The 25,561-nt window shown below is 39.0% G+C and overlaps 2 protein-coding genes and 1 long non-coding RNA gene across 3 annotated transcripts; all 3 read right to left on the bottom strand.

Annotated features, from left to right (window-relative positions):
- Positions 1-3,481: 3,481 nt before the first annotated feature.
- On the bottom strand, positions 3,482-7,495 carry LOC110697556. The gene is made up of 3 exons (XR_002506512.1): positions 5,177-7,495; positions 4,319-5,084; positions 3,482-4,248 (listed from the first exon to the last, which is right to left on the bottom strand). It is a non-coding gene; the product is annotated as an uncharacterized LOC110697556 (long non-coding RNA).
- A 3,724-nt stretch (positions 7,496-11,219) lies between these two features.
- On the bottom strand, positions 11,220-14,373 carry LOC110697613. The gene is made up of 3 exons (XM_021874997.1): positions 14,356-14,373; positions 14,167-14,238; positions 11,220-11,795 (listed from the first exon to the last, which is right to left on the bottom strand). Exons 1-3 carry the CDS (start codon positions 14,371-14,373, stop codon positions 11,220-11,222), a joined length of 666 nt encoding a protein of 221 aa, XP_021730689.1.
- Positions 14,185-18,843, bottom strand: LOC110697555 (cell number regulator 8). Its single transcript, XM_021874920.1, has 3 exons — positions 18,321-18,843; positions 15,799-16,001; positions 14,185-14,674 (listed from the first exon to the last, which is right to left on the bottom strand). Exons 1-3 carry the CDS (start codon positions 18,679-18,681, stop codon positions 14,432-14,434), a joined length of 807 nt encoding a protein of 268 aa, XP_021730612.1. The 5' UTR covers positions 18,682-18,843; the 3' UTR covers positions 14,185-14,431.
- Between the last annotated feature and the right edge of the window lie 6,718 nt (positions 18,844-25,561).

Below are 25,561 nucleotides of genomic sequence, written 5' to 3'. Positions count from 1 at the left end.
TGGGCTACCCTAGATCTTGGAATATAAAAACTACTCACACATGTCGAAATAAGCAATAACAAAAATAATCAAAGAAAACATAATTGAAAACAATAATAATTGAAAGAGAAGGGAATAGAGATTAATACCAATGATGCTTCAATTGAAATAACTCAAATTGTTAATTAACAATACTCAAATCTAATGAAGGAATTAATTTGCTTAAAAGTAATAAACTAGGGTTCTAGAGAGAGAAATAAAACTTAAGGAAAATAATAATTGTTCTAATGATGATTACAAGGGGAATTTATACCCTTAACAAGATAAAATTGCGAAAATATTAAAATCGGATTCCGCAAGCCTTTGCCCGGTCCAACCGGGCGAGCACCGCCTGATCGGGCGGATGGTATACAGGTTGCTCCACTTGCGTTTTGCTTCTTCTCCCTTGCGCCCGGTCCCACCGGGCAGGTGGTTCCCGATCGGGCGCGCAACTATGCTTCTCCAAATCGATTGCTGCCTTCTTGTTTAAACGCTAAGCTTCTACTCCTCTGTGCCCGGTCCCACCGAACGGACCATGCCCGATCGGGCATGTAGGAGCTGCAGCAATTACTCCATATTAAACTCATCTTTCATTGCCCTGTTGGACCGGACAAGCTAGGGTCAACAGGGCATAGGGGAAACCTTCTTCTTCACACACCAACCTCTTCTATAATCATCCAAAACACGTCTGATTCATCTAAGAAACTCTGTATTCCTATTAAAACTTATAAAAACACACCGAACACACTAGAGAAGAGATTGTTAGCGAGAAATGGCTCTAAAGAGCCTAAAACCATGCAAGAATGTGATGTAATATCGGGATAAATTTATGTATAAAACGTGTATATCACATAGTAACCTTTTTTTGGAGATATAAATTTTTTGGAATAGTAACATTTTTTTCACAATATAGTGATCTTTATTCCTAATTAGTAATCTTTATTTCATACCCTTGTATTGTCAGTTTTTCACCATTAATTAACATATAGTCCATAATTTTGACATAGTTACCTTTATATTTAGAATAGTAGCCTTATTAATAAAATAGTGACTTTATTTTAACATATAGTGACCTACGATAATTACCATTAATTTAACATAGTCCTTAATTTTGACATTATACAATATTGAAAACGAAGTGACCTTTTTTAACCAAATAAAGACCTTATAAATAATGGCTATTTTACCAAATGCCACTGAGCAATTGCGAAATTCACCAAATGTCATCCAACTTTTCAAAATTCACCAAATGCCATCCAACTTTTCAAAATTCACCAAATGCCATCCAACTTTTCAAAATTCACCAAATGCCACCGAGTTTTAAGAAAATTCACCAAGTGCCATTAATGACTAACGGTTGTTAGTTGACCGTCAGTTGACCCACCACTTGCCATGTGTCACTTTCTGATTAGTCTTTTTTTAAAAAAAATTTAAAAATAAATAAATAAAAACTAAAAAAACCAAAAAAAAAAAAAAAAAAAAAAAAAAAAAAAAAAAAAAAAAACCCTTGAAAGTTGAAACCACCCTTTCCACCACCCCGTAACCCTGCCCCTCCCCTTACCTTGCCGGAAAACGGCCAGCCTCCTTAACCAGCAAAAATCGGCCAGCCGGTCCTTTAGCACCCCACATGACCCACCGTCGACCCCCAAAACCACCTACCCAACCTACCTCGACCCCAAAACCACCAGCTAATCTCTCGAAATCAAACGCCCTCTCCTTCCTCTGCCGCAAAAAATCGATCACCGGCGAATTTGTGGGTTTCGAAATCTAGGGTTTGACGTCCTCAGTGGGTCGCGACGGAAAAGAGGGGGAGAAGGGGATGGGGGTTGCTTCGGCGGTCACCACCATTATACCTAAACTGTCGCTATCATCGCCCAGCTTGCAACAACTTCACCCGGTGATCGATTTTGGTTTAGGTGGGGGCAAGTGAGGGCGTCTTCGGTTCACGTGGAGGCAAGTGAGGGCGTTTTCGGTTTAGGTAGGGGCGCGTTAGGTGGTTTCGATTCTGGTAGAGGTTAGGGTTCTGGGTGGGTGTAGGGTTTCGGAGGGTGGTGGTTTCAATTTCTGGTGGATTGATGGGGGTGGTGGTTTCAATTCTGGTAAAGTGATGGGGGGGTGATTTCAGATTAGTTGGCGGGGTTGGTGGAGGCAATGGTTTTGGTTGGGGTAATAAGGGTGGTGCTGTTGAGGTGATTTTTTTATTTTTTTTTTTTCTGCGTTTTTTTTTCATTTTTTTTTTTAAAAACGGATCAATCAGAAGGTGACACGTGGCAAGTGGTGGGGTCAACTAACGGTCAAGTAACGGTCGTTAGTCATTAATGGCACTCGGTGAATTTTGTTAAAACTCGGTGGCATTTGGTGAATTTTGAAAAGTTGGATGGCATTTGGTGAATTTCGCAATTGCTCAGTGGCATTTGGTGAAATAGCCGTATAAATAATATAGTGACTTTATTTTAACATATAGTGACCTATGATAATATAGTGACATTTCATCGTAAACCTTTTCAATATATATTTAACCTCTAATATTAACATAGTTACCTTTATTATCACATAAAGACCTTTATAAAGATAAGTTTAAAATAACATTTCACATTAACATAGTCACCCGTATGTTAATATATAAATCTTTTTTTTTTCAGAGACCTTTTTTATTTTAATAACAGAGAACATTAATAATTGAATTAAACAAACAATATACCATTTTCATAAAATGTTGGCAAATGCTTGTTTACCCAAAATGAATATTTTTCCAATATTCAATAACCTACACAAAAGTTGAATTAATACTAATTAGCTATACAATGTTCAAAGTACTTTGCTTAGCATCAGAAAATTATGATCACAACTAAGTCAAAAAATCAATTACACAATGTTTTGACATCTTAAGCCTTCCCCTTTCCTTTCTTCTTCTTATTCTTCCTCTCTTCAATCTCTTTCTTCCTTCTTTTCTTCAACCTCTTTTGAAAGACGCTGCCTATCAGGTTTGACTTCAGCCACCTTACCAATTATAATTGATCTAGCTTCATTCATATCAGATAACACCAAAGATGCAGCAATTTGAATCCGGAGAATCTTCCTATTTGAAGCCTAAAAAAGTAAGTAAGCAATATAAGATATTGTGATATTAATAAAAAGAAATAAAACAAATAATTTAAATGGGAAAGAATCATAACTGTTTTTATAATTTCACATTTAAACTCATCAGCTCCATAGAATAAAAGCATGCTCATTATAATATAAACACCAGAATCTGAATTATCTTTGCTAGATCTCCAATTCAAAGTAGGAAACTCCAAAGCATAGTCAACCATAGCTCCAGATTGAGTAAGCCTTTGATCAAAGAAGGTACTGATCATATCACGCTAGCAAAAAAGCATATAATCAGATCACAGACGCATTAAACGATCTATTAAGGGTCATTATAACAACCATGCTGCAACTTTATGTTCGCTATCAGCTACAATGTTGCCTAACAAAGTTCAGACCACACAAAGTGCAGATCAAGTTCAAGAGAGATCAGATCCTAATAACAGATCAGATGATAGCCATACTCCTGCTATCACAACAGGAAGCATCACAACAGCCACATAAGCAATGCGATAGTAAAAAGAAAGGGTCTTAAAAAGATGATAAAAAGTGATTTAAACAAAAATGCCCGGAATAAAATCCAAAACACCAGACAAGAAAAGAGAGAGAATGTTTGGCTCACTATGAACAAGTCAATACAAACAATAAACAATAAACTTAATTGTGAAAAGAGTGAGAAAGTAATACCAGGAGACTAGACAACTTTTTCAAAAAGATACAATTATCCTCATCATAATTCAGATTATCAATAAACTGAATTTTTCCTTTAGTCAAATTCACCACAAATAAGCAATAGTGATTGCCCCAAAGACAAGGTAAAAATATTTGCAACAATAATACCACCATTAGTCTGAATAAAAAAAAACACATATAGATTCCATTTTTAATATTATAGTGACCTCTTTTAAAAATATACTTATGCAATTTTCAATAGTCACTCTCATTTCAAAAAAGGTATCTATACATAAAAAAAAAGGAACTATATTTTTCAAAGCATAAAAAAATAGAAAGTATTACCAGCTCCATTTCTGACAAATCAAAATCATTGCAAGCTCTTGTCATCCACTCCTCCAAACCTTGATAAACATTGTCCATTAGTTGTGAATTGCCATCACTGCCGGCAGCTTCTACTATTGTAACCTTCATAATATTTTAACAATTCAAAAAAAAGTAAAAAGTATAAACCTTGAAATAATTAAAAAAAACTCACACTAATTGAAGAACCAAAGTACAATTTTCGAGGTCCATCCTTTAAATATTTATGATTTTCTTTGAGAAGCAATGCCGAGCAATCCAAAATACTACTGCTCATGATTTCAGAAGGCTCTCCTAATTAATGTGTAGAATTCTTGCCTTTGAATCAAATGCTTTTCGTGAAAAAATACCAACAGTTCACTGAGTCAAAGAGTATAAAATAAGAATTAAAAAGGTGTTTCATAAATAAATAAATAAGAGAAAATCAATGTAATTAAACAAAAGGTTACTTACTTAGGAGCCAAACAAGAATCATTAATAATGCAATAGTCAACAATCTCTAGGACTAATGAATCCAATAGCTTCATTTCCTTGTTATTTAACTTCAAAAAGTGTGAAATAAGTATAAGCTTTTCACCAGATTTTCAATCCAAAGAAAACAAACACCTGGACCCTCCATTTGCAAGAATATTTTCAAAGCCAATCACAGGCAAAGTGCCTCTAATAACCTTTCTCCCTCTATTTGTTTTGTTGTGGTCAAATGTAAAAATTTGATCCAACACCTCGGGTAATTTTGTCACCAAATAGCAAGTCCGGAGATCTCGTCAATCACAGATTGAACTCGAGGATCCATAAAAAAACGAATTATTCTGGGACAAATTAATACTAGGAGAGTTGTTGGCCTCACCACGTGAAAGAAGAATCTCTTTTATCTTGTCATTGTAAAAACAAGAAATCACATGCATATCTCTTTTCATGAACAAAAATTGCTCATGAACGGGCTGCAAAAACATTAAAAAAAACATGTATAAACATTTAAATCATATCCAATAATAAAAATAATAATATAAAATAAAAGCCAGCTGCTCCTTACATCAATAGCAGCCAAATGGATCTCTTAATCTGACATCGAACATGGTGGGAGAATGAGCTGTATTGTACCCTGGGAATCAAGCACATCAACACTCCCCCCGACATTCCTCACAACATTATCAATCCCCACAACGTAACATTCCCCATACTTTTCCCTGCAGTACCCACAACATGTCCATCCAGAAACTTCAATTTACCACTAACAGGATACACATCAGAGAGTAAAATCTCACACCCAAAACATTTGGACAATTTTTCCTTCTTAATTCTATCCCTAATCAACTCATGATTTCAATGTTGAATTAAGGGTAAAGAAGTACTTAATTCAACATTCCTAAATTTCAACCTATGGAAGTAAATAATCTCCAACATCAAAATACAACCACAACAGTTCTGAATTTCTCCTTTTATGTAATTTTTAACACCTTCACACAGTTTTTCAAGAATATATTTACACCAATTCAAATTCTTAATTTGTTCAACATCATCAAGTGCCTTGACAATCCTAAGATCAGTGGTTCTGTTAGAAGTAGGAGCTAAAAACGTGGATATTGCATGCATAATAAAGAGTTGCTTAAACTCATCTCCACCTTGACCTAAAGTAGGTATCCTAGTTTCTAACAAATTAAGTGGAATTTGATCATTGTCATCTGTCAACCCAAAATGCAATCTCTAATTATGTTTGAAAACAAAGTCTGAATTATTTTTATTAGCAGATCTAGGTATCTCCTCAACATTTTTGGGGTTCAAAGGAAGGCAAAACACGTCATACACATCATACTCAGTCACCACAAACTCCTTATTATTATTGATTCAAAACATGAAGCTACCACAATCAAAAGAATCAATTAGCCACCTGTACATACTAGTAGCATTCCTTTTCAACTTCAATGATAACAAACCTCTAAAACCGATTTCATTTACAGAATTGTTTTGATCAAGAGTAAAGTTAGACATCATGTCAACCAAATGCAAAGGCCTACATTTAGTTTAAAATGGCCGCAATCTAGAAAGTAGAAATAATAATGCTATCAACATTAAATCAACATCAAGTTAACAAATCAAAAAATCAATGCAGTCTGACAAGTTCAAATTAGTGCCCAATAATTAAAGGTCAAAGAAGCACAACTTAACCACAATCCAGTCCCAAATTTGCATAGTCACACCAACATACATTTTGAATCTAACTTTTTGAGAGCACTCCAAAGTAAATAAAGTTATTTACGTAAGTACATCACCACCAACTTCAACTATCGATTTCTTCGTTCTTATCCTTGGCTTCTTAGGATGAACAAGAGCAGCAGCTTTAGCTTCATCTTCATGATTTCTCTTACGACGAGACGAAGGTGAACCAATTGCAGAAACTTGTTGCTCAAGAACATTTTCATGAACCTCTATAGCAACACTCTTTTTCTTGTTAGCTCTAGTTTTCTTCTTCAAGCATTGGGCACCATTATTATACAAAAGAAATCAAAATGTAAATTATAGTGGCCTTTCTAAAACAAAAATGACCAGAAAATCACAAGAATCAACCCTAAAAAATAGAACCATTACAAATTACATAATGCAGGCCAGTAACCAAAGTATCTAAGCTCGAAAATTCAGTAAACTTCATTCAAACAACAAAGACATAAAAACTAATGAATTAACAGCGAAAACATCATCGAGCACAAATCATCATCGAGTACAAAACATCATCAAGTACAAATCATCATCAAGTACTGGAACTAAACTCAAAAACAATAAATCAACAACGAAAACAACTAAATCATGAAAAAAATTAAAATCAATCAAAATTCAACGAGAAAACAAACAGCTAAACAATCGAAACAAAATTCAATCGAACATTTATTGTGGTTTTATGTGTTCAATCAAACAATAAACAGAGAAAACAATCGAACATCGAAAAACCCTAGATTTTCAAATAATCTTCAATACGAAACAAAATTCAAACAAAAATTCATGCAAATAGTAATTTCCTTTTGTAGCTGAAGTGGTTGATCAATTAATCAGCTCAAAACTGCAGAAATCAAATGATAAACAAAGATTATACTAGAAAGTGGTTGATCTACTTTTGTTGCTGAAGAACGAAGGCCTCTTCTCCGGTGAAATGTGCCACCACCTCGAGTTCTTGCCATTGAAGAAGAATTCAAGCAATTTTACAGAAATGGCAAAGCTGATTTTGAAGAGAGAGAAAATGGAAGAAGGGAAGCTTGGAAGAGAGAGAAAGTGTAAGCTAAGGTGCGTTTTGTTTTGCGAAAAGAAAGAAAGGGAAAAAAAATAGATTGTTGTAGTAATTTGTAAGAAGCTGGTAGTAGGGGTAGCTGGCACGTGTCATTTCTGGTCCACAATAAATTTATTGTGGACCAGGTTTATTTAAGAATTTGTGTAATAATAATTATTAGATAATAAAGTATACCAATGCCCTTAAAGCTCATTTATAGCCAGCAACCAACTTCACCAAACATATTTATTAAGAGCCAACAATCATACAACCAATATAAAAAGTCAATGCAAATAGTTGGTTAGACCACCCAAGAGAAAGGGTGTTGTTAAACGTTGTTCGCAAATTACGAGGTGACGCTCGCATTTTTTACTTGAATTTCCTAATTTTCCCCTCGTACATAAATACTCGAGAAACTGACTTCCGAAACGCACAAGTCATTTCACAACCCCCACACTCTCTTTCTAAAATTTTCTCTCTCTAAAAAAAAGTCAGAAATTAAAAAAAAATCAGAAAATTTTATTCAAAAAAACCCCAAACTTTGAAAATCAAACAAAGAACAACGAACAGCAATCAAAGGTTGAATCCGGGTATGGCGGATGGGCGACGCATTAGGCTTACATACGGTGGTCGTGGGGCTGTGTTAGTGGCGGCGAGCAGGTTGGTTGTAGTTGTATTGTTTCTGATTTTGAAAAAAAAATTACGAAAAAACCCAGACTTCCGCCTGAAATTTCCCCAGACTTTCGGAAATTTCAGGCGGAAGTCTGGGTTTTTTCGTAATTTTTTTTTTTCTGTTCTTCGTGATTAGTATATTTTTTTCATTATTTTTGAGTAATATAATTTGATTGTTATTGTTATGTATTTGTTTTTTATTAATTTCGGAATTTTTTTTTCCACGTAATTATTGATATGTAATTTTTTTTTTTAGTAATATAATTTTAATTGTTTTTATTGTTATTGTTATGTGTAATTATTATGTATTATGGTTTTTATTAATTTTGGAATTTTTTTTTCCTCGTGATTATTGTTATGTTATTTTTTTTGGACTAATATGATTATTGTTTTTGTTGTTATTGTTATGTATTGTTATTGTTATGTATTGTTGTTATGTAATTATTAATGCTATGTATTGTTGTTATTGTAATTATTGTTGTTATGTAATTATATTGTTTTTCCTCGTGATTATATTGTTGTTGTTGTTGTTATTGTTATGTATTTTTATTAGTTTCGGAATTTTTTTTCCTCGTTATTAATATTTTTTCGACTAAAAAAATGGATTGAAATTATTGTTGTTGTTGTTATTACCATTGTTGTTCTTATTGTTGTTGTTGTTATTACCATTGTCGGTTTTGTGGTTTATTATTGTCAAATTATTATTAGTTATTATTGATCCTTGGTAATGTTGTTATTATTGTTTATTTGATTTGGTTTATTATAGTTTTGAAATGATATTTTTGAATTTGAATATTAGCGATTCAAGTTTGATATCATAGTTGTGTGTGTAAGTATTAATGAAATCTGATTTTGTACTTATTTAATGCAGATTGATGGTTCGGGCGCTCGACATGCAAGATCAAGACGTTTGAATGCATCAGTTAGGAGGGAGTTAGGTGGTGCAGGACCTTCGGAGGCACCGTTTCATCATGAGCAGCAGTACGGGTCTGCTGGTACTTGGTCGGGGGAGCATCAGTCAGATGGGAGCGCCCCCATGTACTCGTCGGGTAGAGTGCCTGTATCTGATGAGGTGAATCTGATCCCAACCGTCAACACTTGGCTCATGGTTCTCGGTCCACCAACCTGCAATCGGGGGAAGAGGTGAATCTGGTGCAAGGTCAATATAGATAAAATGTGAGCCCACAACTGTAGCGATCACAAACTCTCGTTCAGGTGCAGTGACCCCCCTTCGTGCCCGCAACGGCAAAATCGTGAGGCATGGGTAGTAGCAGGTTGGTACGGTGCCAACACCAAGAATAATAACCATTGCGTTGAACCAATTAGCAATAAGAAATAAATCTTGAATTGCAGCCATCCAATGACGTGAATCAACCGCCCCACCGTCCCATCTAATTCGCTCCACATTGATCCCAAGTCTTCCAAGCCCGTAAATCCTCTCGTACAGGGCTGGATAACCAAGGACCTCGTTTGCTATTGTTTCTCGAGCATCATACCATCGTCCTTGATCACCGAAGAAGAACTCGACCACACAACGAAAGCCGCAGTTACCATCGCCGATGACATCCTTCCATCCTGTAATGTAAGGCAACATCGGTCCTGGAAGCATGTGTCAATAACGGCTTTGGCTAATGTCACATGGATCTTCTACACAAATTTAGGGTTCAGTTATTAGTACAGTAAATAATGAAATACGTGAAAATCACAATAGTCAATCTTATCTGTTTGGCGTGCACCACGTGCAGTATTCTGGCGGTTCACATGTTCAAAATAACAAGGATCACGTCTTGTATCCTTGTTTCTTCGTCGACCACGAACCTGGTGGTTTACAGCAGTATCTCCGAGTTCTGAATGATCCGGATGTAGTTCTTCTTCAATGATGCGAGATACGTTTCGAAGAACAGCAGGATCACTACCGATTACCTCATCCATCAGAGAACGAAAATGTGCGGTGTCCTCGGTCGAGTCATTACCGAACATCGGTCCATCATCACCATCACCGATAACCAAGGTCTTCCAGAACGGGTGAATTTTCCTGATATACAACCCTGTCCCCGCAGCTAGAGAGTCATGTATCTGGCAAGCACAGGGCAAACCGTGGGTGACACGCATTGCACATCCACATCGCTCATACACCTGATAGCTCAGCTCCCTCATCATTTTCGTCTCGTCATCGAGAACCTTCAAACAATGCTGAGACACCTTGCCGTTAATACGTGGCAGTGGCAATTGTTGGTACTTCTGACTAATCTTCGACCTAGATGCCTCTAAACCGTTACGAATTACGATGATTTGATTACCAATGTGGCAATGAACTCGGGCCCATACGGTATTAATCAAAATAATAATAATCATAACAAAAAAAAAATCATCATCATAACAATAAAAATATTAATATTAATCAATAACTATAACAAAGTCCAAACAGCGAACCTGTCGAAGATTCAAACCACATCTTCACGGCCGAATGTTGGCTCTCAACTCTGCAAGTGCTGGTGTTGCCTAGATGAAGAACTTGGTTTGTCCAGAATGTCACAAACTTCATTTTATGACAAAGCCATGTTCTCTCAACATATTGTATCACCGCTGGATAACTTACCCACCGATCTTTCATTGTATCTACAGCAACATCATAATCCTCCTCGGTTGCAGCATCCATGATACGTTTCCATTTCCCATTTTTGAATTGCGCACTGATCTTCTTGTTTTTTAACATAGCAGTGACCCGAGCCTCTACATCTTTGTTAATGTGTCATCGACAAAGTAAGTGCGGGGTCCTTGGAAACACTTCCCTCAAGGCCGCACATAGCTCAAGCTCACGGTCTGACAAGATAACCGACGATTTCTTATTATACCCAATCAAGTCTCTCAATCTCTGCAAAACACATTGATAGCTTGTCGTGCACTCGTTGCGCATGAACATGTAAGCAACGAGGAAATTCTGATTTGTCGGTGTCACACCAACTATCTCAAAGAATGGCATCCCGTATTGGTTGGTCTTGTAAGTGGAATCCATACCGATCACATATGGGTACGTTCGAAAGATTTCTACCGTGACTGGGTGCGCCATAAAGGCGTGCTGTAAAACACCTTCATCATCAGACATGACCCAGTAAAGATACTGACTCTGTCTCGCCAAATATAGAAACTACTGAACAACTCCTCTGCCGTCAGACATCTCCGATCTCAGGTCATTCCGACAGTTGTAGATGTGTCTGATGTTTGGATGATCATCGGGAAACTGCTCGGCAATAGTCGCCATGATGTTACGCGGTGCAACCTTATACTTCGTCATGTCACACACAACCTGCTTCGCATCCGGGCTCAACCCACTAATTTTATGATGCCCCTCTGGATACGCAATCATTGGATGGTTGTGGGTCCCAATTTCATCATTTTTCGCCCGGATAATCCAACTGTTGGTGATGAACTCGTAGTATATCTTGATGTAGAAAGGACAACCATTGGCTTTGGTTTTTGTGTCCTTCTGAATTGCGTTCTCAAGATCTCTCGGCTTACTCCTGCGTCCCCGATCACATCTCAAATACCGATATGGTCGACCATCTCTGTTTTTGTTGAAAGACGATTTCACCAAAATAAATCCTAGATTTATGGCAACAGCATTCGCCCATTTTACTGCATCCTCAAACGTTCGAAAAACCGTGTCTGTCACAAAATGTGCACTGTAATTCACAACGTCACCGCCTCCTTCAACCTTCGAATCCTATAAAATTACAACAGAAACACATAAAACACGCAAGGATTAGTATTTTAAATTTAATAATAATAATAATAATAATAATAATAATAATAATAACAAAAAAATTAGTAATATTAACAAAATTAATAATAATAATAATAATAACCATAATAATAATAATAAGTACATAACATTAACAAATAATACATAATATAAAGTAATATTAACTAATATCACTATTTTCATAATAATAATAATAATAAAACAGGCACTAACGTTAAAAAAAAATAATAATAAAATATATACATATATATATATATATATATATATATATATATATATATATAAGCTTCTGTCCAAAATTTCCGGAAGCTTAAGTGGGATCCGCCCAGAATTTCCTTTTTTTTAGGCGTATGAACGTTGTCGTCGTTCATCGTCTAACACGGCTCGATACACTTTCCGTTTGTGCCTCGGGATTTTTAAATTGCTCGGGATTACCGTACAATAGTGGGGTCGGGATTTTTTGGGCATCGGGATTTTTTTAACACAAGTGGTGGGCTCGGGAATAATATTTAACTTGTCGATATCTAAAGTGACTTATGGTGGACCCTTATATAGAAAAAATACACACAAGGACAAAAAAGTCATTTCACCTAAAAATGGGAGTGTCACCCTATAATTAGCGAACGACGAATAGCAGTTCACAAGAGAAATAGCTAGTAGCCGATTACTAAACAAGGCCTATAATAACATATTAAAAGAATGAGGGGTGGTACCGAAGTACGGTGTTAGACTTTTTAGGGGCACATGCACCCTATGTTACTCGGACACGGCATTTTTGTCGTCAAACTCGGGTCGGTACGACCCGTCACGGTACGGATCCGGGTATGAAATTTGTTTGGACTCGTCGTCTAGCTCTTGGGTACGGTTATGTTGTAGTGAAGCAGGGAGGAAGATGAAGTCACAGCAGCCATTGAAGAAAAGAAGCTTCTAGAGAGAGAGAGTAGAGAGGGAAGAACTAAGAAAGCGGCCATTAAAGAAAGATGAAGGGTTTTATGTATTTCTTTACCTTTATTTTATTTTTTTTGAGAAATAACTTTATTTAAAAAGCTTTTCTAGTCTCCTAAGAAAGAGATTTACTGTACATTTATTTAAAAAAAAAAAAGCTTTGGGGTTTCCCAAGAAATTGGTACAGAAAAGCTTTGTGGTGCTCATTTTTTTAATAATAAATCTGGTTTGGTTTGGCTTCCCAAACCAGCTTCCATGAGATTTAATAATGTTTGAATTAAATATTATATTATTTATCTTAGTTATTTAAAAGATATGTATTAAAATTTATTGAATAAATATCGACTCAAAAGATTTTTGATCTTTGCCAAATAAAAACATTTTTGTGATTGATTTTTTTTTTCCTTAAAAATTTTTATTAAAGTATCTGTATCCAAGTCCAAAGTTAAGACGGTGTCTCCGTTTCCTAAATTTTAGAAAATGACGTATCGGACACTCGGAACCATACCAATATCGGATACCCGTACCAGTGTCAATGTAATATAGGGCACACCATCATCACCCCTTGCCTTAACTCCCTCCGTCCTTTTTTTTTTCCTCTGTAAAGGTAATGTATGTTACTTTATTAATTTTTGGTTAGAAAAAAAATGATGACAATAAACGGTGGTGGGGTTAATGGGATGATTATGAGAGAAAAGGAGTGATTATATTTCCAAAAATAAAAAAGGGCAATTAAAAAGACGGATTAAAAAGAAAATTGGGACAAACAAAAATTAATTAACAAAGGGAGTATTTGATATCCCTTGCCTATATAAATGAAGGATCATAGTTTAAATACTATTTTTATATTATTATAAAATTGACAACTATGCAATCTGCAACTTTGTATGATCCTTCAATGTCTAATGGGGGATAGATGTTATGTCACCAAACTATAAATTTTTTTCGATTTAGTTATTAGGGATTGGTTGTGATCGTTTTTTTTTTTTTGGAAACTATACACAAGAAATAAACGGTTGTTTTTTGTTTTCTAAGTTATTTCCACTTCTCTGTTATCAATTTCAAAATTATTATAATTAAAACAAATTCGACAAATTTTTTATCATATTGTTCGGAAAAACAAAAATCCAAAAAAATAAACTACAGTGACACCGAATAGATACTAAATTAAGTTATTTTCACTTTTGTATTGTCAATTACTCAGTTTTTAAATTATTACAATTTTAACAAGTTTGACAATTTTTTAATTCATTATGACATACAATATATCATATGTTTTTGAAAAACAAAAAACCAAAAACATAAAACTACAGCAATACTAAACCGATCTTCAATAGTAGTTTTTGTTTTACCTCAAGTAAAACTGTCTTTTCTTGAGGTTAAACACTTGTGCAATACTGCAATCTAGGAGCTGCAAAAACGCAACCTTATCATTAAATCCAGATAATGCATCACTTCCCTAAAAAGGAAGAATGTGTGTATTGCAGATTGATAGTAAAGTCGACATAATTCACACTTCTTCCATTTTCATGTTTCTAACATCAACACACAAAAGTAATACTGCACAGCTGCTTACTGCAGGTCTATTAAACATAATCGATCAAGTATAGACATATCACTAAAGATATTCAGGGCACAATATGAGAGTGCTTTCATGGTTGATCACGACCCATAGCCTGTCCCCCAGGAGGAACCATAACCAGCACTGCCTGAGCATTCAAAGCAGGGTGTGGCAGCCTTCGACGAATCTCCCGACCTTCCTGGCAGAGTGAGCATGGATGACACAAGGCATGGGTGGCAAAGTCACAAGCGGTTTCCAACTGTTCCCGTTGCATCTCATCATCAAAAATGCTTCCACAACACCCATAGTTTCGTGTTAGAGCCTCACAATTTCCCTATTAAGAAAATAAACCAATTATCTTTGTGAAAGGTTTCCTTAAAACTTTAATTGATTAGTCTAATATTGGTGGAAGATTAAGGGCATTAGACTTCAGCAGATCAGTAGAGGCTTTCAAATCATTCAAGAGACATTTAATGAAAAACAGAATAGCAGCTGACCTATTGTCACAATCGAGTGGTGGATCCTAACACCTATACTCCTAAAAAATGCATATACTGCTTCTTTGACCCATACTTTCCAAAGCAAAATCATAATTAAAACACACACACACATGCTGCACAAGACTACCAAATATAAGAAGATAATTTTATCAAAACCAACCAAACCTCAAGCCAAATCATAATGCTCTCACATTATATAAGGGTTTTGGATCACATGTCCATGTTTTTGCACATGTAATTACACTACATGATTACATCCTTGATCACACAAAGCACCAAAAGCAACAACCTAAATATGCATGTCAGACCAAACCCATGAATGTCAAGCAAAGGCTTAACAAATTTCAAACAGCTTGTAAAAGAATGTTGATTCATCCTATTTCCTGTTTAACTTTATGTCAAAGAAGTTTGGATTTTAAGTGAATTAACATCCATACGCATAAATTTAAAAGAACACAATATTCAAAAATTTTAGGGCTAAGGTTTCATTGTCAAAATTTATCAGGGAACATTAAAATATAATACTGTCCACTTTATTTCCAGATCTCCCTTACAAAGAGAAGGAAAAAGAATGATTCAAAAAAAGTTGTCAAATAAAGACGTAAATACAGTAACTTGTCAGTAAACCTATATTGATCTCACTAAAATACATGTTTATGAGATAAACCATTGTTTTTTAGCTTTCATCAGTAAATTGTGTCCTATCAGATCACAGATTGGCAGTAATAAATTATAATAATGGATGCAATTGAGCTACAAAATATCAAGAGTCCAGTTCATATATCCAAAATGCACAAGGCTGCGTCCACTACACTGAATGTCCAGTTTGGGTTTTCAACTGTTGGAAAAAGCCAAAGAGCAAGTGCAAACAAAGTTGGATAGTAATTATGCACAAAAGATTGGTATTAAAGTAGAAAGTAAAGACATAACAACCACATCATTGAGTAAAAGAACCTGCCTCAAGATTGAAAGTACGACGAACAGCAGTACGGCTTGTATATGAAAGACAAGGAGCCAAAGAGTTCCACCCAAATAAGGAATTTCCGATCAGGTACAGAGCAGCATAAGACAAGCAATGATTAGAAAAACTCCCCGTGGTTGACCCCAGCCTCTCGACATTGCTTCCATAGAGAACACACGGTGCCATACTTCCAAGAAGACCTGAAAACCAAAATATTTGGCTAGGGTAAGAAATATATCACTCACATAATACTACGCATATGCTTTTGCACAAATTAACTAAGGCATGATATGAAACCTGGATAATAATGAGTGGCCTCAATAGAGCCCGAATCAGTAAATTTTTTTGGATGAACACTTGAAATAGCAACTCATTATCTGTATTATTAATGATTTACAGTCTCAGCCAATGTTGACTCCATTAATCAAAAAGGCAAACGGCCAGTCAACTTGTACAGGAATTATTTACAGATCCAGTTCTATAAAGGTTTGATACTTATGAATTAGATAAAAACAATAAATGATATTTGCCAGTCAAGCCTCCCCTTAACAACTACCTGAAACTATATATATACAAGCTGATTGTGTTGATAAACCATACAGTACTTCCTTATTATCAAACAGTCACAAGATTCCTATCATTGGAGAGAGCCAAACCTTTCCTTGCGAAAGCAAATTTATAGTATAAAGGAAATACATGTTTTAGCGATACTGCCTCACATGTTCACAACATTTCAGGGATTTAATTCACATTTAGACATCTTCTTTGAACATGAAAAGATCAAATTGACACCATTTATACATTAGCCTTTCCAAAAAGACCAGAACTTTTCTCACTTGCTCAAAACAATCCCATTCACAGTCAGTATCTATCCCCTTATACATATAAGTTATTTTAATTTTGGTTTTAGCAGTTCCCTGTCAATTTAAAAGAAAATCTAGAGTTTAAATGCCTTTTCTTAGTATAAAATGTATGTTCGAGATATACTAAAGAAAGAGTTTTACCTAGATAGTAAATCTAAAGTTCTCAACTTCTCATGAACCCTTGTTTTAAAATCTTGGATGTGGTCATGATTTCAAGATTACAGTGAGTCTTAGTAACGGTTACGGAACCACTTTCGCGGCCATTACGGATGGTACGAGGCTGCTGTAGCCTAATATTTCGGTTGTGGTAAGCTCAAAATTCTTTACAGCGGTGATGCGGTCAAAATTTAATACCACGCATGAACCTTTTAATAAATTCTTGGCAAGCATATACATCTATTCCTAATTCAAGATATTATATTACTGTAATCACATACATTGGAATCAAGGCATGTCACCAAACAGCTCTTGGCAAGGGGACCTAAGGAATTAAGGATATGCTGATATGGTTCTAAAACAAAACAAATGACAGTAGTGACCAATTTAGTCAAATTTCAGAAAAAGCAGTTGGCAGGAAGTGTATCGTGGATATAACTTTGAACCCTTGCTCTGGAACTACAATTTGTAAAAATAACTTTTTACTTTCATGGACTTTCCTTTTAAAGATCTTTTCAAATCCAGAGTTCAAACTTCTTAAGCTCCAATAGCAAATGCATATTCACTAGCAATAATTAATCTGGTATCACTATACATCAGACAAAAGCACAGTAAAAGCTTAGACTGCAGTCTACAATGCTTTTGACTCAATGGATAAAAGCAATCTCTCTTCCAATGTCATAGATTTAAATTCCACATAAGAGCTTCAACTTAACTGAAAGTATAGATTACCAGAAAAATTACCCCACAGGCCACGCTTGAGACGAGGGAAAGGGGTAATTAGGTCTTAAACAATGAGGCTGATGTGGAGGCAATGGTACTTGGAAGAGGCAGCCGTGGGTTCTTATTACATTCATACAGGGATAATCAATTACATTAGGAAAGGGTGGGTAAACATCATCTTCATTTTAAGGTAATGAACTCCGAGCATAATTCTATTTCCTATCCTCCCTTTTATTCTCTCATCCACCAAAATTACTAACAACCACCACAACCTCCTTTCATTAAGAACATCTTCTAATAAAGCAATGCAATTAATACGAAAACATAACTAATAAAGCAAATAATTTTCCTACCAATGCAATTTAGGTGTAAAAATATCAAGAAAATAGCAAAAGCTAAGGTTGCACGCGACTCCGAAGACCCTCAATAGCGGATCTATACATGGCAATTGATGGGTTTCAACATAAACCAGAACTAATTTGTGTCATCTACAAATGGTTATATGAGTAATATGACATTCAAGAAACAACGTCAACCCATGATCAATGTTTCCTTCACCAATGGTAATAAGACATTCAAGAAATTGTAATTAAGCAAATTACGCAATCCCTATTAAAAGGAAAAAAAAAAAACTCAAATCTCTCCAACAATCACAAGCTTAATTTATATCTATCAAAATAATCAACAAATTCTATCCACAAAACCCCAATTCAGCGGAAATTATAAAATAATTCATAATTAACAAAAAAAAAAAAAAAAAAAAAAAGAAATACTCACAAACTTCAAGATCGCTGCTAAAAAACTCATCATTGCGACCAAGACAAGAACAAAGGCCAGAATTCCAGGGAGTTCGGCTCATCATAGGTTGACCAACCACATCCATAGGAAAGCCATCAGCAGACCAACCGTAGGTTTCGGCCACCTGAGGCTGAGATACCTTCGGAACAGGCGGTTGTTTCGGCGGCGGAGATGGAGGAAGCTTTGAATCATCGATTGTAGCATTTGGGTTTGATTGGTTTTTGTTGGTGTCGGTGGTTCGCAACAAAGGGCTTGATTCTGATTCTAGGTTCGATTGGTTTTCGTTAGTGTTGGTGGTTCCTATCAGCGGGATTGATTCTTCTACTGGGTTGTTCGCCATTTTTGTTGAGTTTTCAAGAGAAATTTGAAAGATATTTTTTGACAATAAATTGTAAAGAGTTGAAAATAGAGAGAACGATGAACAAAATTTATGAACGCCGCGTAAATTGAGGTGGAAGTCACGAAGTAGCAGTTTGATTTGGTGCGGGGACTTTGGGACTTTTTAAATTTGGGTATATGAATTGAGTTGGGTGAAATCGGGTTGGTCTATTTTTAAATTTGAATCATATTAAATTATTGTGATTAAACAAGGTAATATTTAAGTTAAATTTTTTTGGACCCGGTTTTCAGGTCGGATTGGTCGGGTAGTTTTTTGACACCTCTATTGTGGGCAATTATCTTCTATTACTTAGTTGTGTCAATTCAGGTGTCTGGGTCGAGTCAGGTCGGACCATTCTATTTCAAACTTGAGTCATGCTAAATTATTATGTCGATACAAGGCAAAATCTAGATTGAGTTATCCGGTTGATCGAGTTAGGTTATTTTGGATATCAACCTATTCAAGTTTTTTGGTTCAGGTTATTTCGGGTAATGATTGGGGTAAAAATTACTCCTGCCACGTGGCCCAATGAGGGCCTGACACGTGTCACCCTCATACAGGCACCAAAGGATCTAATCAGAGGATGCCACGTGGCATTGAACCCCCAATGGGGGAGCAGATTCTCATCTGCTATAAATAGGGGAATCATCCTCATTTATTGGCATTCATAAATACATACACAAATCCCGAGCAATATTAATTGCGGAATCTCCTTGAATCAAAGGGAAACAACCATTTTACTTTCCGCATGCTTACTCATCCGGAATCATACTAACTTGATCTTCGGAGGCGGAACTCCACCCAACCGGAGTTTCGTGGTTTTGCAGGTACAAAAGGCAGGCGCTCATACTCAGTATTGTAACTCTCCCGAGGGACTAAAAACATCCGAAACATTTGGCGCCGTCTGTGGGGAGAGTACTACTGAGATGACATCTGATGCTGTACCGAATGCAAAGGGCAGCCGGCCTACGACTGACCTTGAGGTCCATACGGACCATGAAAGTGGCAGTGGTGACGACTACGATGTCGAAACCTACATGGCCCCAGACGGGTCATTCCGCTGTAGGCGCACGCGTTCCAAGGAAACAAGGGAAAGGGGCCCCGATAAAGTTGGTCCCAGCAACCCAGGCGGCAAGCCTGTGGGACAACCCCCAGCCGGCGAAGGGTGATGTCCCCATCACCAGAGACGAGCTCATGAAATTCATGACAAGTTTCAAAGGGGAAATAAAGGACATTATCAAGAAGTCAACTAGCTCAAGCAAGGGTCAGTCGGCGAAGAAGCCTTCTTCCTCCGGGAAGAAGCAAATCAAAGACCGGGTGCCTACTCCTCACCCCAACCCCAAGGGGACAGATGGGCCCCTGATCGACCTATCTAAACTTCGTTTCCCAGAATCAGGGCAAAGGAAGGCCATCCGGCATACATAGCCGGATGGGTCAAAGAAGACTTTCTCTGACGCCCGGATGTTCATCCAGGAGAAGAGAAGTCAGAGCATGACTCAGTCGGTCTCTACGTCGACCTACTTAGACAGTTTCGGAATGCTTCTATGAAGCATTCAGAGACGCAGCAAGGGAGTCAGTCACGCGGTGTGTGATCCAGCAGGCTCCGTATGTGCCTCAACAGCAATACGCTCCGTATGGATCTCCATTCATGCAGTCGGCTCCCTTCAGGGGTCAGGCGGCATACCAAGTCCAGCCTATGGACTGGCAGCTCCATCTGCTTAACCTTGGGGAACAGCCTTCGGCTTTCTTCCGGGAAATAACCGAGACGGCACAGCCGGCCAAGGTTAAAAATGTGTTGGTTGGTGCCTACGACGGTACCACCAACCCGGAAGATCACCTAATGGCATACACCAACCTCATGTACCTACAGGGGTTGGATGACGCCGCATGGTGCAGTTGCTTCCCGGCTACATTGAAGGGCATTGCCCAGCGATGGTTCGGCAACCTGCCGGCTGGGTGTATCAACAACTTCAAGACGCTTGCATATCTGTTTGCGTCCAACTTTTTCATGAACATCCCTGCAAAAAAGACAAGTCTCGACCTAGGGGCAATCCAGCATGGTGACAAGGAGGGACTTCGCTCCTATGTCAGGCGGTTCAATCTGATGAGAATTCAGATTCAGGGGTTGTCTGACGAAGTTGCATACACAGACTTCTTCAAGGGTCTAAAGGATGGGTCAACTTTCAAATTCGACCTGGTCCGCAAGAGGGTAGCTACCCTCCAAGAGGCGCTGATGGAGGCGGAGGCCTATATACAGGCAACTGAGCTCTGCGCCATCAAGCATCCGTCGGAACCCAAGCGGTTCGACAGGAGAGATAGTCGGCCTACCCAACCGGCCAAAAAAGAAGAAAAGAAAAGAAAAGAAGTCTGGGCAGCAGACCGCCTAGGTCAGCCGTCCCAGAAGAAGCAAAGGAAGTTGGAACCGTACGTCCGCAAGTACGAGTTCAACAAAGACTGCTCCTCCATCCTCATGGAGATAAAGGACCGGTTGACAATTGAAAAACCGGCTGCAATGAAAAGCTCTGTCAAGAACAGAGACAAAAGCAAGTACTGCTAGTTCCATGAGGACGTTGGCCATGACACCAATGGTTACTATAGCCTCAAGCGGCTATTGGACCGTCTGGCTGATGAGGGGGCTCTAGAGTCCTACCTGGTGAAGTCCAAGGGCAACCCTAAATCAAGCGGTGGACAACCGTCCAGAAAGCCGGCTGCAAGCTATGAAATTGATGAAGAGCACATCTTCACCATAGCAGGCGGCTTCGCAAGCGGAGGTCCCACCATCCGGGGCACCAAGGATAACATCAGAAAATTATCCAGCCCAAAGGATGAGGGCTAGGCGTCGAAAGACACCTTCCCTAAGTTCTTCATCTCTGAGAAGGATAGGGGCATGGTCAGGCGGCCCCATGATGACCCCATTGTCATCGAATGCAAAGTTTCCAATCAATGAGTTGGCCGGATCTTAATCGATACCGGGAGCTTATCTGACTTGATCAACTATTAATGCTTGACAAAGCTCAAGTATAAGCCTAGCAGCATGCACAAGGCTCCCCACCCCCTAGTCGGCTTTGGGGGAGGGGTAGTGCATCCGGTAGGGAGGATTGACCTACCCATCCGGCTAGAAGACAAGGGGGAAGGGAGACACATGGTTGTCAAGTTTTTGGTGGTCGAGGAATTCACCGCCTACAACCTTATTATGGGTCGCCTCACCCTCAACGAGTCTAAGGTGGTCATCATCCCCTCTCTTATGATGATCAAGTTTCAGAGGGATGATGGATCAGTGGGTGCCCTAAGCGGGGATCAAAAGACGGCAAGAGAGTGTTATCTCTCAAACGTCAGGCCGACTGTTATAGCAGTCGGTCATAATGAGGAACCTGCTGACCTCGAGGACAAGGAAGCCGCGCCTGCCTTCAAGGCAGCCGGTAAAAAGAGAAAGGCGGACCAGATGGCCCCCGCCAGAAAAACAAAATAGCAATCACTAGCCGGGGAAAGGCCGGATGACTCCCGGCCCCAGCCGGCTGGTGAGAGTGTGGATGTCGTCCTAGACGACAGCCGTCCTAACAGAACAGTTAAGGTTGAGACGGTAGCTTTTGAAAAGTTGGGGTCAAACCTGCTCCAACTTTTGAGAGAATTCAAAGACATTTTTGCCTTTGTAGTGGAGGAGATGCCAGGCGTCAGCCCGGATCTAGCTGCCTACAAGTTAGCCGTTGATCCCAAAATAAAGCCGGTTAGGCAAAAGAAGAGGGATCAAGGCGAGGAGAGGTCTCAAGCGGCAGCGGCCGAGGTGAAAAAGCTCCTGGATGCTGGGTTCATTCGGCAATGCTATTACCCGGATTGGGTAGCAAATGTTGTTCTTGTCAAGAAGCCAAATGGTACCTGGCGGATGTGTGTAGATTACACAGATCTGAACAAGGCATGCACGAAGGATAGCTATCCGCTTCCTAAGATTGATAGTCTGGTTGACTCCACAGCCGGCCATGCCTTGATGAGCTTTATGGATGCCTACTCAGGCTTCCATCAGATTCCCCTATGGAAGAAGGATTAGGAAAAGACGACTTTCGTCACTGATCAGGGGTTTTACTGCTACACGGTGATGTCGTTTGGGTTGAAGAACGCGCCTGCTACCTTCCAACAAATGATCAACACGGTTTTCACCAATCAAATCGGAAGGAATGTAGAGGCGTATATTGATGACATGATAGTCAAATCCAAGCTATAGGCGGATCACCTAGCTGACCTCCGAGAAACCTTCACCACCCTCAGGCGGCACAAGGTCATGCTTAATCCCAAGAAGTGTGTCTTTGGTGTTGAGTCTGGGAAGTTCCTCGGGTTTCTGATTGATCAAAGAGGCATAGAGGCCAATCCGGAAAAGGTACAGGCGGTGATTGACATGAAATCACCCCGCACTGTTAAGGAGGCCCAGAAGCTAACCGGGTGCCTGGCGGCATTGGGAAGATTCCTCAGCCGGTCAGGTGACAAGTGCCTTTACTTCTTCCAAGCAATCAGGAAGAGGTCTAGATTTGAATGGGGAGAAGAGGCTGAGGCGGCATTTCAGAGGTTAAAGCAACACTTGCATTCTTTGCCAAGGCTAGTGAGCCCCCTGCCTAAGGAGGTTCTCTACATGTACCTAGCCGTCTCAAATCACTCCCTTAGTGCTATTCTCCTTGCTAAGAGAGACGGCAAACAGCTCCCGGTGTATTTCATCAGCCATATACTGAGAAATGCTGAACTCCGGTACCCAATGATTGAAAAATTTGGGTTGTCTCTTTACAAAGAAATCAAGTGGTTGAAGCCCTACTTCTTAGCTCATCCGGTGATTGTCTATACTGACCAGCCACTCAAGCGTCCAATGATTACTATAGAGTCATCCGGCAGAATGATCAATTGGGCTGTTGAAATGCAAAGCTTGGAGATAACTTTCGAACCTAGGCGGGCAGTGAAAGGTCAGGCGTTTGCCGACTTCATTGTTGAAATGACTAGGCTGGAACAGCCGGAAAATTCTGATCAGGTTTGGAAGTTATTCGTAGACGGAAGCTGCTCTACCTTGAACGGCTGTTGTGCAGGCGTAATTTGAAAATCTCCAGAAGGGGATACGTATGAATATGCAATATGATTCAAGTTTCAAGATTCAAACAATGAGGATGATAATGAAGCCTTGTTAGCCGGTATACACATGTGTAAGGCGGCAGGGGCAAGAAAAGTTGACGCCTGTTCTAATTCTCAATTGATTGTTAGCCAATTCAATGGTGACTATGAGGCCACCCATCCGGCAACGATCAAATACCTTCAGGCAGTCAAAGATGAGGCGAGGACACTTGACGAATTCCATCTAAGTCAGGTGCCCCGGTCAGAAAATAATCAGGCGGATTCTTTGTCCAAATTGGCCTCATCCGCCACTTGTGATACGCCTAGGTTAGTCTTCTGGGAGGTCATGAAAAAAGAAGTATTGAACATGACCCCATTGGAATTCTTGACCAAAGCTCTACCTGGATGGACCCTATCCGGGATTATTTGGTAGACGGCACTTTGCTTGATGCCTCTTTAAAAGCGGCTGCACTGAAAAAACGAGCTTTGAGCTTTGAAATGTACAAGGGAGAACTCTTCAGAAAGGTTTACCTCCAGCCGTTGCTGAAGTGTGTTACCCCAGAAAGGGGAAAAGAGGTGCTAGAGTACCTGCATGCGGGCTTTTGTGCGTCACATATAGGCGGCAGGACTCTAGCAAAGAGGGTCAGGCGGCAAGGTTACTTTTGGCCCACCCTTGAGGCAGATGCCATGGAATTAGTGAAGAAATATGACAAGTGCCAGAGGTTTGGCCGGCTCATACACCGTCCGGCAACAGACCTGACGGTCATCTACAACCCGGTTCCATTTGCAAAGTGGGGCATGGACATCTTAGGTCCTTATACGCCTGCCACAGGCGGCAGAAGATATATTCTGGTGGCTGTAGACTACTTCACCAAATGGGTCGAGGTAGAGGCCGTCAAAGGCATCAAGACAAAGGATGTCATCTCCTTCATTTGGAGGAACATCGTCACCCGGTTTGGGGTTCCTATGTCCATGGTGTTTGACAACGGTCCTCAATTTGAAACGTCTACCCTCAAGAGTTGGTTGGGAGATCAGGGGATCTCATACTGTTTTGCATCTGTTGTCCGACCCCAAGTAAACAACCAAGTTGAAGCCTTCAACAAGCTCATCTCAGACGGCATAAAAAAGAAGATTGAAAGAGCCGATGGTCTTTGGGCGGATGAGTTACCTCACATCCTTTGGGCCATCAGGACAATAGAAAAAGGGGGCAACCGGTGAGACCCCGTTTCTCATGGCATATGGCACTGAAGCCGTCTTGCCTATTGAACTTTATGAGTCAACACTCCGAGTCATGCTCTATGACGAAGAGGCTAATTGGGAGGCCATGCGTCTAGCATTGGATTCACTCCCGGAGCGCAGGGGCAACGCCGCCTTGCATCATGAGATATACCGTCTGAGAATGACGAGGGCTTACAACAAAAAAGTACACAAGCGGCCCCTCAAAGTGGGAGACTTTGTGTTATGAAAAATGGAGGCAACCGGTAGGGCAAATGAACAAGGAAAGCTAATCTCCAACTGGGAAGGTCCCTACCAGATTTTTGTAGAAGTACGAGGCAGCACCTACCGCCTGGAAACGCCAGACGGCAGGAAGTTGGCCAGAACCTGGAATGTAGATAACTTGAAAAAGTACTACTTCTAAGGAGATGTAATTATTTTTTGTAAATAGAGTAAATGAATGAAAGTAATACTTTATTTCAATTTTTTGTGTTTGTCCCAATGTGAAATGCACATCCGGGCATCTTCCAAGTCCCCTGTGCAA

Source organism: Chenopodium quinoa, unplaced genomic scaffold, assembly GCF_001683475.1.
Source record: "Chenopodium quinoa cultivar QQ74 unplaced genomic scaffold, ASM168347v1, whole genome shotgun sequence".
Classification (NCBI taxonomy): Eukaryota; Viridiplantae; Streptophyta; class Magnoliopsida; order Caryophyllales; family Amaranthaceae; genus Chenopodium; species Chenopodium quinoa.
This window is presented reverse-complemented; position numbering and strand designations above follow the sequence as displayed.

What these genes read in the sequence shown, in the direction of transcription:
- LOC110697613 (XM_021874997.1), bottom strand. An exon ending in TAGATTGCAGTATTGCACAA is followed by an intron (nt 11,796 to 14,166) that starts GTGTTTAACCTC and finishes GTAATTTTATAG; the next exon opens with GATTCGAAGGTTGAAGGAGG.
- LOC110697555 (XM_021874920.1), bottom strand. Translation starts at nt 18,681, where the DNA reads ATGGCGAACAACCCAGTAGAAGAATCAATCCCGCTGATAGGAACCACC. An exon ending in TAGCAGCGATCTTGAAGTTT is followed by an intron (nt 16,002 to 18,320) that starts GTGAGTATTTCT and finishes TTTGGTTTTCAG; the next exon opens with GTCTTCTTGGAAGTATGGCA. An exon ending in GTCGTACTTTCAATCTTGAG is followed by an intron (nt 14,675 to 15,798) that starts GCAGGTTCTTTT and finishes TTTTCTTAATAG; the next exon opens with GGAAATTGTGAGGCTCTAAC.